The sequence below is a fragment of the Sturnira hondurensis genome, unplaced genomic scaffold (genome assembly GCF_014824575.4).
Source record: "Sturnira hondurensis isolate 20B ecotype Veracruz unplaced genomic scaffold, ASM1482457v3 Scaffold0007164, whole genome shotgun sequence".
Taxonomy (NCBI): Eukaryota; Metazoa; Chordata; class Mammalia; order Chiroptera; family Phyllostomidae; genus Sturnira; species Sturnira hondurensis.
This window is the reverse complement of record NW_028079795.1, coordinates 53,749-66,152: the sequence shown is the minus strand read 5'-3', so window position 1 is coordinate 66,152 and position 12,404 is coordinate 53,749. Positions and strand designations below refer to the sequence as shown.

General features: G+C 57.4%; 1 protein-coding gene across 1 annotated transcript in view; it reads left to right on the top strand.

Annotated features, from left to right (window-relative positions):
• GTF2IRD1 (GTF2I repeat domain containing 1) overlaps positions 1–12,404 on the top strand; it is a 106,943-nt gene that overhangs the window by 41,891 nt on the left and 52,648 nt on the right. The window contains exons 8-15 of the mRNA XM_037051104.1: positions 787–870; positions 3,992–4,175; positions 8,932–8,957; positions 10,087–10,195; positions 10,681–10,725; positions 10,896–10,933; positions 11,336–11,416; positions 12,086–12,175. Of these exons, the coding sequence (XP_036906999.1) occupies positions 787–870; positions 3,992–4,175; positions 8,932–8,957; positions 10,087–10,195; positions 10,681–10,725; positions 10,896–10,933; positions 11,336–11,416; positions 12,086–12,175 (657 nt within the window). The remainder of the gene's footprint in view (positions 1–786; positions 871–3,991; positions 4,176–8,931; positions 8,958–10,086; positions 10,196–10,680; positions 10,726–10,895; positions 10,934–11,335; positions 11,417–12,085; positions 12,176–12,404) is intronic.

The following is a 12,404-nucleotide window of genomic DNA, read 5'->3' as shown; positions in this document are numbered from 1 at the left end:
GGCAGGGAGGGGACGTGGGTACCCTGATGGAACAGCATCATGGGAGGCCATGGTGGGCAAGGGTACAAGCTGGGATAGAATCTCACTGGCCAGGCACTGGCTGGGTGTTCTCAGGCAAGAAGCTGAGCCTCTCTGAGCCTCAGTTTTCCCATTTGAAAAATAGGAATAGTGTCTACCTTTGGAGGTTGTCATGAGGGATTAAATAGGATGTTATATGGACATAAAATACTTGGATGTCACTATATAATTATAATGACAAGTGATCACTCCTGTTATTGAGTGAACTGAGGCAGAAGCTTTGGTTTTGTGTAAGGTGCCAGCAGGCCTGAGGGTTTGAGGAAAGCCGACTTGCCGAGGCTGGGCGAGACCCCAGATGTATGAGACATGAGGGTTAGTTGGGTCTTCGAAGTCAGGACTCAGCCTGTGCTTACCTGGAGGGAGCGTTCTCTCAGCCTCCCAGCCGTCTGGGGCACACGGGGCCCAGGATGGGCAGGCTGAGCCTGCACAGTGTCCACTGTCCGTGGGGGCGGACAGAGGCGAGAGGAGGTCGCAGGTGGGGAGACGGTCAGAGCACCCTGGATGTATGTGGGGCTGCTTCCAGAGAAGGCTGGGCTTGGGTCCGAGGTGCGAACAGGTGGAAGGGCTGAGGCTGGTCGCTGGGGCCCTGGAGGGAGGGTGGCTGTCTCTAGGGTGCAGCCCCCGCTGGGAACAGGGGGCTTGCCACAGGGGAGCCAGGCCGTGGGGTCGTGTCTCTGGCTCTCACTGGTGCCTCCTGTGTTTTGATAGAGAAGTGGGACGCCTTCATAAAGGACACAGAGGACATCAACACGCTCCGGGAGTGCGTGCAGATCCTGTTCAACAGCAGATATGGTGAGTGGGCGGCGCGGCCCACGGCGTGGCCCCAGCAGCATGCTGAGCATCTCATTACGCGACAGTGTCTGGTGTTCCCTAACATGACAGCGGGAGCCATATGCTGGCACCCGCGTGCCGTCAGTGCTGGTGTCATCTCCTGTCTGGGTCGGGGGTGGCTGTGTCAATATTTCCCTTCCGGATTCTCCAGGAGGCGGGGCTGATGGCAGAGCCCCAGGCCTTGACTCACCTGTGGGAGGCAGGCCGTGAGATGAGAGATGGTTGCCGTCCTCACGCTCGTGCAGGTTCCCAGCAGCACTGCCCCGCTTCCTGCCCCGTGCCTTTGCCTGCATGGTGCCCTTTGCCTGGTGCGTGCCTCTTGCACGGCAAACTCCCACTTGTTCTTCAAGACTCAGCCTGGGCTGGCCAGGCCCCCAAAGCCCTGCCAGGTGTGCTTGAAAGGGCCTTATTATGAATAATAAGGAATGCCCTTCTCACCTCTATCACCCAAGAAATTACATGGGTTTTAGGAGCCCTGGGCCAGGAACCAGAGTTGAGACACCTATGTACTCATTATATCACACTGGAGTCTTCCTCTCCTCCCTTCCTTTTTCTCCACACACATTTACTGATTCGCTTGCCTATACCAGTCATGCCTACCAGTCATGCATTTTGAGCTCCCACCTGTGTCAGCATATGGCTCCTGGTACCCAGCCCACCTCTGGGTCTCCAGGTGCTCCAGCAGCAGCCCGAAGGTGTGTCTTCAGGGGCAGGCAGTGGGGTACAGTCGCGCAGTCTAGTGTGTGGCAGCACACAAGGACAGGAGCCCTCAGAAAGAGAGGACAGCTTGAAAGAAGGGGAGTCCTCACCAGGCTCAGGAGTCATTGGTGGCTTCATGGAGGAGGTGCCCTTTGACCCAGGCTGGGGCTGAGGCAGCCTGGGCCCTGGGCTTGGCACTTCCAGGTTGGGGCGGGGCTCAGAAAGGCCCTGGAGGCCTGAGCGAGGAGTCTGGTATAGCCTGGGTGCCTTTGATGGGGCCACCTTGGCCCACCCCCTCAACCCCTGTGCCCAGTGCTGCTGTACTGTGTGCACCTGAGTCCTCTGAGCTGCAGACAGGTGCGAGCTGTCTGGGAGGTGGGGGAGGGGGCTGGAGAGGGCTCTGCCCCAGTCCAGCTGGCACCCAGCCAACAGTCTACTGGCCTGTTGTGAGCTCTGGACGTTTCCAGAATATGGAACCTTTTCTGGACATCGGCACCTAGGCCCCACCACAGCCAAATCCAAGGAGTGTTGGGCTTACTATAGTCCAGGTCTTGCCCCTTCTCACCTTTCCCTTTAGCTGCCCTGGGGAGAAGGAGGTTCCCTGGCAGTCCTGGGGGATCCCGCGGGTGGGACATTTGGCAGCTTGAGGCATCCTGCAGACCTGGCATGAACAGATTCTGCTTCTGGTTCTGGCCTTTCAGCCACCAGTCTGGGTGAGCGTATGGGGCTGGGGGTGCAGAGGGAAAAAAGAGAGAAAGAAAGAGAGAGAGAGAGAAAGGGAGGGAGGGCGGGCGGGAGAAAGAAAGGGTAGGGGGCAGCCTTCAGGAAACCTCAAGGACATTGTCACCTGGAAAGAGGTTGAGACTGGATGGAGGAGGTGTAGGGTTGGGCGTGATGGCTTGGTTCTCCCCAACCCTGCTACAGCTGGATGCTGGGCAGGGCCGTGCCTCTGTCTCCTGGATCTCGCTGCTGCTGAAAAGACAGGCCCAGCTCATCCGGTGAACCCAAGTGGGGATGAATTCACGTAGACTCAGAGAACCCATTGCTCAAGTGCTGGGGCTGGGGCTGGGGCTGGGGCTGGGGTATGGTTGGTGAGGTTGGAGGTGGGGGTGGGGGGAAGAAATGGTTTGACAGCTGTTGAGATTTTGAGGGTTTAATTTGACAGCGAGTTAAGTGTGACTTCACAGTGGGAGCTGGCTGCCAAAGCCACCAACGCAGACCTGGGCTGCATCGACAGAAAAAATAATGTTGACAGCATCCCAGGGAGGTCCAGCTCAGGGCTGGTACTTGTCAGGACACAGACAAAACCCAATGGGGACACAGACAAGGCCAGGATGGGGAGGTGCCTGAGGAGATGTGGGACCCTTGGGAGAGGTCAGAGAGACAAGGCAAGAGTGGATACCCAGCCCAGCTCATCTCCTGAGATCCCCAGGCCTTAGGGAGAACAGGGACGCATAAAAGTGCCCTCAGACACACATGGGTGTGCGGGCAGTGTGTGGTGAGGGAGTGAGTAAATACGTGGAGCCAGAGTGTAAGAGAATGACTGAAATGCACAAGGCCAAACCTAATAGTCTGGAAGAAAAGAATGAGTAACCACTCATGAGCCCAGATTCTGTCTGCACTGCTGTCGGCAACGCTGTTGGCTTCCGGTCTGCACCTCATTTCTGTCACTGAAGTGGGAGAGCAGTGCTGGGCCCCTCCCTGGTGGGAAAGGCATACCTGTGTGGCCAGCAGCATCCTGCCTGAGCCACCTCGACGAGCCTGGGGGCTTCCTGTAGCCCTTCATTCACTTACCAAATGTATGGGTAGCAGCTGCTACCTGGATCCCAGACATGGAGCATTAAATGGACCCCTTTGCCTCCATGGAGCTTAGGTTCCAGACAGTAAATCAGTGTATAGATGAGCATGTTTGTAATGTCAGGTCACGATGAACTCCGGGTGAAAAGCAAAGTAGGGTGGGGTGGAGGGGGCTGTTTAGGCTGCTGAGGTGACGTTTGGAGAAAAGGAGAAAGGGAAGCTTATGGTTATCTGAGAGAAAAGTATGTGAATAGATGAAAGAGCAAGCGCAACAGCCCTGAGGTGGACGTGTGCCTGGCTTTTTAGGGAAGCAGCAAAGAGGCCAGAGAGACTGGGGTGAGCCAGCAGAGGTGATGGGATCTCGGTCACACCCAGTCTTATAGACCCAGCTAGGACTTTGCCCATCGCTGAGTGAAATGGGGGCCTATGGGCATTTTTGAGAGAAATGCCATGCTTCAACATTTCAGAATGGCCACGGGGGCCAGAGATGCCAGGGAGGTGGAAGGGGAGGTGATCACACTCTGGGGCCCCACTGTCCTGCAGCCTCCATCTTGCACTCAGCCTTGCCATTGCCCCTCCCCCCCAGCGGAAGCCTTGGGCCTGGACCACATGGTCCCCGTCCCCTACAGAAAGATCGCCTGTGACCCGGAGGCTGTGGAGATCGTGGGCATCCCGGACAAGATCCCCTTTAAACGTCCCTGCACCTACGGGGTCCCCAAGTTGAAGCGGATCCTGGAGGAGCGGCACAGCATCCACTTCATCATTAAGAGGTATGGGACAGGTTGCAGGGGCCTTGGCCTTTGCTCCAGGCTGGCCCTGGGTTCGGGTGTTAGGGTGTGAGGGCTGGGCAGGGGCAGCAGCAGGCATATGAGGCTGGACCCTGGGGAGGTGACAGTGGGGCAGAGGTGGAAAGAAGGAGTTCTCTGACTTAACAGAGAATCAGGCAGACCTGGGACAGCGTTCAGACCCCTTAACCTAACAGCTGCGCAGCCTCCTTCTCCCTGGGAAGGATGTTGGCCCTCACAGCTGGCAGGGGAGTTCCCTCACGGCTACCTGTGTACACTGCCAAGCCCGCACCTGCTTTTGCAGGCAATGCCCAGACTGCACGGGTGCTCCCTCCTAAGTGGCTAGAGGTGGAGGGGTAGCCAGATGCCATGCCAGTGAGTCCTTGTCCCCAGGCAGCACTGCACTGGTCCCTTCCTGGGTGTCTGTTCCCGAATATGCCCTCTCTGAGGGCACGACCCCAGTGCATGTGTGTACTCACGGGTCTGCTCACCTTTTTGTTGCCACCAGATTGCCACTTCTAAAGTAAGCAGGGCTCCAGGCAGGGCTGTGTTTGGCTCATTGCTGAGCCCCCATGACCACAGCAGTCCCTGGTGTGTAGTAGGTGCCTAACACTCATCTGTGGGAGAAAGGAAGGAACAAACGAACAAACGGAAGAACAAATGAAAAATACATGCTTGTCCAAATTTGGGCTCAAACTCCTGACTTCTTGGAGCTTAGGAAATAAGCAGTAATGGGAGAAAGAGAGATGGGCAAGAAGGGGCTTATTTAGGGTGGTCAGGGAGCTTCTAAGATAACATCCTATTTGTTAAGCCAGAGCTGGAAGTATGAGAAGTGGGCGGGGCCCTCATGGAGTTGGATGATGTTTGGGCGGAAGGGGTGGCCTCAGCAGGCAGCCTGCATGCCCAGAGACGCGGGGAGGCTGAGGCGTGAGCAGAGGCTGAGAATGGTTCTCAGGTGGTGAGTAGGACCTCTGCAGGGTTGCTGAGGGCCGGAGTCAGGGTCTGCGGGCCCTCTGGCTGCTGGGGGAGAGCAGACTTGGGGAGACGTGAGCAGAAGTGGGGAGACGTGAAAGGAGGCTGTGGCAGTAGACCAGGCCAGGGTGGTGGGTGGAGGACGAGAAGCGGGTGGACTGGGGACAGATGCTCAGCTGTGATGGCGTTTGCTGGAGGATGGGATATGGGGGTAGGGAGGGGAGCAGGGAGGGGAGCAGGGAGGCAAGGATCACCCCCGTGTTTCTGAGTGGGTTCATTTTGGATGCATTAACTCAGGGAGGCTCAGGAGATAGAATTCTCAGAGGCCAAGCTGAGACGTCAGAAGCTCAGGAGCAAGGGGCCTGGGTGAGAGATAGAAACTGTTAGCATGGCCACGCACTGTTAGCATGGCCAGGACGGGATCACAGGGAGGAGAGTTAAAGGCGAGAGAAGAGGACCCAGGCGGACCCTGGGGTCCCGTGTTAGAGTCTGGGGTGAGCACGAGAGGCTGAGACAAGTGGCCAGGGCAGTGGGTGCACCTCTCGATGCCTCCTGAGAGGTGATTCTAGAAGTCAGGTATGGCAGCGTGGGTCTCTGGCTCAGACCCTTTCCCCACCTCTGGCCCTCACAGTGCAGGGCATGCTCTCGGGCCTGTTCCAGCCACCGACCCAGCCTGTTTCCTGCTCTGCCTTCCCACAGCCAGGAACTCCTGCCCCCTCACCTGCCTCTGGGTCTTTGCTGAAGTCCTTCCCTCCCCCTGGGCCAGCTTCCCACCTGTCTGTCTTTCAAGGCTTGCTTTTGCCTTTCTCTGAGTCTGAAAGCGGCCCCCACACCTCCACCCCCCTGCCTTATTTGGAAAGAAGTTCAGCCTCTGGTAGCAAGTGGTTTCTTCCCCCGACAAAGCACACCCCCTCCTCACCTTGCTAGTACCTGCAGCCGCGCCCTCTCTCGTGCTTTTACAGCCCCTGGTGTGGGGCCCACCTGATAAGTGATTCTGGAGGTGAATTGTAATCAGTCATCAGGCAGTGCCTGCTGTTGTCTAGCTTAAATTCTTTTGGCTGCTGCCTCAGTTCTTTTTCTTCAGTTGACTCTTCGTAGGGAGTAGGGGAGAAGAAAGCAACAGGGACTCTCCCAGTGTCCCCTTACATGCTTGACCATGGTATTTCGTCTCCCTCAATCCAAATTATAGCTCATTTAGTTATTCACTAGGGTGTGCCAAGCACCTCCTGCAGGCTCAGCCCTTCACAGGGCTCTCCTGAGGACTTTATGAAACAGCAAGCACATCCCCACCTGCCCCTAAAGGCATGGTGGGGGTGGTCCCAGCTGCGATGGGTCCAGGGTACTTCAAAACGTGTTCCCAGGGTAGACTCAATGGCATTGGAGCAGGAAACCTGTAGGACTTCCTGGACGAGGAGGATTTGGCATCAGGTGACTGGACTTGAAGCGTCTTGATGACCTTGAATGGAGCTTCTCTTCTAAGCCTGAGTTTCCTCACCTATAAAGATAGGGGACAGTGATGCCCCTCTCTCAGGTTTTCTCAGCATAAACTGAAGACGTGGATGTAACACACCTGACACATAGTAGATGTTCAATAAACATGAATCCTTTTTCTTGACCTCACCTCAGCACTGACGGCCTGGGTTCCCCTACCATGTCCCCGTGGTGTGCCCTTGGGCAAGTTGCTTGACTGCTCTGTACCTCATTTTCCTCACCTGGAAAATGGGGCCAGCGATTGTCTGTGCCACACAGTGCTGATCAGAGGCTGAGTGGCTTGATATGAGGGAAGTACTCAGAACAGTGGCCGCTCTGAGCCCTCTGTGCATCTCCCACTACTACACATCCCAGCCTCACCCCAGGGCATCTGCGGTCCCTCCAGCGGGTGCAGGTCAGGAGAAAGGAGATTAGGAAGCAGCCAGAAGGTGGAGTCTCTGCCTCCGCCCAGGTGTCTATGGGTGGGGGGAGGTCAAGGTGCTCTCCTGTTGTAGGGAGAAGCCTTTCGACAAGGCCTGTGGGTCTTGGTGGTGGTGATGGTAGGGGGCTTTGTGGCCCCCAGGCCCACACCTGTGCTGAGTTCTGGCCTGCAAATCCCCCGTCCCTCCAGGACACAAGCCCCTAGTGAGGGCCTCTGAGTTCCCACCTGCGGGGCTGACACGTCAGTCCTACTGAGGGCAGAACTTCGGAGGGGAAGAATCTGGAGGGCCCTAGGCCTCATGTGTGCCTCGGAAGTGACAGTGTTCCTTGGTCCACGCCCATCAAACGGGCCTGCAGGTTGCACAGCCCTCGAGAAAGTTGTCACAGCCTTGGCGCCACCATTAGACCTCTCCCTGTCATCTGCGTCCCAACGCCACCAGGGAACTGTGCAAGCCCCCATCCCCTGTGCTCCCCATACATAACTAAGACCATAAATAATCTAGGTGCAGGCGGTGCTGGCAGCCTCCATCCCTGGGAGAGGCCGAGGGAGCCGGACTTGGAAAGGAAGCCTCTTTTCTCCCAAACCTCAGCCCCTGGGACCCAGAGGAGTGTGGGCCTCTCAGAATGAGGTTGGAAAGGCACGTTTGAGGTCGAGTCGTGCTGGTGGACTCACCACCCTGGTGACCCAGGCCTGGCCTCCTATCACTGACTTTTTTGCCTCTGTTTGAATTTTCTACTGGGCCAGCCTTAGGCATTGCCCACTTGTATTCAGAATCACATACCCCTTCATTTGTCTCACGTCACCTCTGCAGCCTGGATTCAATGACCAAGGCCCTGTCCCCTTGTCCAGCCATTCCCTGGCACACAAGTTTCACTACAGACCCCCAGACTAGCTACCCAGGCTGACCACCCACTGGGTGCCACCCTGGTTGGGGCTGAGGGCAGAACAGAGGACACCAGGGCTGGAGTCCTCTGTTCTGTCCTCTGTTCCTCCAGCACAGGGCTGGAGGCAAGTGGGCAGATAACCCCAGCCCCCTTGCTCGCCTTTCTTCCATCCTCGCTTTTCTGGCCAAATCCCCAGGTACCTCACCAGCATGACTCAGGGCTCTGAATGGCCAGTGGGCTCCCAGCTATCCCTTCTCCAGTCCATCCTCTGTCTGATGATGATCCAATGGTGCCCTGTGCTTGGGGGCGCCCCATTGCCCACAGGGTGGACACCGTGTGCCTGAGCACAGCCAGCCAGGTGGAGCCCCCTACCCTCCCCTGTGCCCTTCCTGGACAACCTGTCAGCCCTCCTCCTGAGCTCGCCGTCCCCTCCCCTTGAAGTCTTTCCCAACTCCCTTCCCGCTGGAGCTCCCTTGGCTCCTGAGACACATGCGAGGAGTCCCACATGTCATCTTGCATGTCTATGATCTGATGACAGGCCTGGCTTGTGAATTGACAAAGCGTCTTGGGAGCAGGTTCTCTCCCCATGACTGTCCCTGAGACTCGGGCAGGGTCAGGTAAAAGCCTGTGGGAAAGGGGTGTGCATCATCCACCACGCATGTTCAGAGCTGAGGAGGCCCCTGGGGTATTGTGATGAGCAGGTCGGACCCTCCAGAACCACCCAGGGACTTGCCCGTGTCTTCCCTGGCTGAGGAGAAATGGTTTGGGGTATCAGGCTATTTGGGGGTACCCAGCGGTTTGAGACCATGCTGTCTCCTGTCCACACACGGTCAGCCTGGGGCCCAGGCCTGCAGCTGTAGCTGAGCTGGTGGGACTCAAGTAATTGTCCCTGAGGGAACCTGGAGGTCGGCTCCCTGAGCCTGGGCAGCCTGGGCCTGCACTGCTCTCATGCCCGTCTCTCCTCTCTCTCCAGGATGTTTGATGAGCGAATTTTCACAGGTATGTGTGGGTACCATCTTATCTTTCTGAAGCACCAAGCTGTGCTCCCGTGAGTGCCTGAGCTGCCGTTACACTGGCTCCCGGCACAGAGCGGGATCCTGGATGTGGCTCCTGCACCCTGGGGCAGACACAGGCCCCGGCTCCCGGGAGCAGACAGTCCTTCAAGACTTGGATGCCCTGAACCAGGGAATAATAAAGCTAATGTTTGCTAAATACAATGTGTGGCAGGCACTCTTCTAAGCTATTAGAATATATATATTTAAAAGATTTTATTTATTTAATTATTTATAGAGAGGGGAACAGAAGGAGAGAAACGTCATTGTGTGGTTGCCTCTTGCATGCCCCCAACTGGGGGCCTGGCCCACAACCCAGGCATGTGCCCTGAGTGGGAATTGAACCAGCAACCTTTCAGTTCACAGGCTGGCACTCAGTCCACTGAGCCACACCAGCCAGGGCTAGAATACATCATTTTAATTTAGTCTCCAATAGTCCCATCAAGTGTTTTGTTTTGTTTTTCCTCAAGCCTGGCTGGTGAGCGGTGGGCCGGGCTATACACCCAGACATGTAGCCCCAGAGCCTGGGCCACAACCTGTAGGCATCGTGGCTCTCAGGAGGCTGGCACTGCCTGGTTCAACAAAGGGAACACGAATCTTGGGGTGCAATGTACCCTGGTCCCAGTTCCAGCCCTACTTCCCATTAGCTTTGTGATGGCTGTGGGCAGCATTTTGTAGACCTCAGTTTCTCCGTCTATGAAGTGGGTATGATGAGAGTGCTTTCCTCTGGGTTTCTAGGGCAACCAAATAAGAGAAGGGTCCCACGGGACGGCACTGGGGGAGACTCAGCCCCTTTCCTGAGGGCTCCCTCACCGTAGCAGCGTATGTGAGGTCAGAACCGTCATTTCTGATAGTCTCTCCCACTGTCCCAGTCCTCACAGACCCTGGCCGGTGGCCCTGTTCCTTCTCCCAGGGACGGCATCTTTCCCCAGGACCCACCCTGGCCCCGAGGGACTTAGAGCCCACAAGAAGGAGGGGTCGAGGCCAGACCACACCCAGGGGTGCTCCCACACGCAGGGAGAGGCTGGAGAGCCTTCACCCTGATCTGCCTCACCCCTCCCCGACTCTCTACCCAGGGAATAAATTTACCAAAGACCCCACAAAACTGGAGCCAGCCAGCCCACCAGAGGACGCCTCTATGGAAGTCTCCCGGGCCACCGTTCTTGACCTGGCCGGGACTGCTCGGTAAGGCCCACCCCAGCCCCTGGCCCGTGGGTATCCCTAACCCTGGACTGAGGTGGTGTCACCTGCGGGGAGGAACGAGGCCGAGGGCTGGCCCAGGATGCTGTGTGCAGTGTCTCCCGACCCCCCGATGCCCTGCACAGGCACAGGGCCATCCCACACACAGACCCCCCCTGACATATACAGCAGGTCCCCACCCACCATGGGGCAGGGAGAATCTAAAGGGACAGAGAAGGAAGGCAGAGACTGCCGATTTCCTTCACCCTGGAGAACTCTTGTCTCCTCTTGGGAACTGGCTGCGTGTCACCTGGTCTCAGCAACCTTCCTTGGCACCCAGGCATCTGCCCTGTACGTGCACAAGGCCCTGTGCTCAGTTCATGGTCTGCTCGCCACCCACCAGTGCTCCCCATGCACACTCTGGGCCTCTGGGGGCCAGGGATGGGTCATGTATCCCAAACCCCCAAATCCAGCCCATGCCTCCCCAACAGGCCCCGTGAATTAACCGAATTGTCCATGTCAGCCGCCCTGCCCAGGTTTGCTTCCCATCCTCCTCCTCAGACTCTTGGCCACTCACTGGGGACCTTGCTATGGAGGGGGCCACTCTGGGGGGTGGGAGGGGGCGTGGTCGGGGAGCCTTCCAAACTGGCAGTCTGGACGGAAAGCTGAGCTGGTGCCGCGTCATTTCTCATCTTCCCTCCCACAGGACAGACAAGAGCGGGACCTCTGAAGACTGTGGGCCAGGTACAGAGGACCAGAACCCCACAGCCTCTAACAACCCCACCCAGCAGCTCAGGCCATGAGCCTGGAGGACTGATGAACAGCCTCTGTCCACCCCTGTCCCCTCACCGCCCCCAGGCCTCAGAGCATTCTGGGAGTTACAGAGCATGCTGGGAGCTTACAGGTGGTGGGGTATAGGGAGTGGCCGATGGGATTTGGGCAGCACTGTGAAGGAGTCGGCAAACCTGGATTCTGGCATCACCACTGCCTCCTAGTATGTCTGTGGCGAGGGGCTCCCCACCACACAGTGGGCCTTAGTTGCCAGGTCCATACGTTGGAGACGCCAGGCCTGAATTTGGAAGGGCTCGCCTTGCCCAGCCAAGCTCGCATCCACATTTGAGTGGGTCCCATGTTTCCTGCTCACAGGAACCTCCGGGGAGCTGGGCGGGCTGCGGCCCATCAAAATTGAGCCAGAGGATCTGGATATCATTCAGGTCACCATCCCAGGTAAGGGACAGACATCTGAAGGGCTGCCCCTGCGGCCCCACCCTGAACCGACAGGAATCGAACACCTCCCATAACGGGGCCCCTAGACCCGTGGGAACCTCTGTGCCCCCTCCCAGCCACACCGGGGCTGTCCCCTCCGTCTCCCAAGGACCTGCCTGGCTGCGGTTTCTCTAGTGTGGTCCTGAGGATAGTGGGGACTCGCATATGCCCTCCACAGCCGCACCCGCCCTGTGTGCCAGGAGTCACGCCTCAGCCCGACCTCCGAAAGGGCCCCAGCTCCACCTCTCTGGCCTGGCTTCCCTGGGGTTTGGGAGGCAGGAGGAAGGAGAAGAAAAGTCACTGGAGTAAGAGGACTCCAGTGACTTGGACTCCAGACTTGGAACCTCTAAGCCCAGTTTCCACATCTGTGAGAAGGAGGACGGTATACTGGCCCTGGAGGTTCACTGTGGGAGCTCCCAATGGTCCAGGCCCTGAGCCCAGGCCTGGCCTCTTGTCATTAAGGCCACCCCTGTACTCCTCACCTCCCCGCCCCCCACCCCCCTCCCAAGTCCAAGGATCAGCTTCCTCAAGGCTCCTGCTCTGTGGGCGTGCTGAATGAGGGTCCCTGAGGGACCGTGACAGGGTGGGACAGGCAGAAAATTCTCTTTTCATTTGGAGTTTTATCTCCAGATCCTTCGCCAACCTCTGAGGAAATGACAGACTCGATGCCCGGGCATCTGCCTTCGGAAGATTCTGGTTATGGGATGGAGATGCTGACTGGTAAGAAGTGGGCTGGGGGCTCACCTCCCTGGGGCATGACAGGGAGGGCTTCAGGGAGTCTGCAAGCTTTTCTTGGTATTGACTGACCTTCTCAGAGGAAACCCACAGTGTGCCAGATTCCCTCGCCCAGCCTCAGTTCCTTTCTGAGAACTTGAAGCTGGCCTTGACTTATATTAAGTCTGGTTACTAATATTTCCCAGAAGCCCTCATTTGGATTAACTAGGTCATT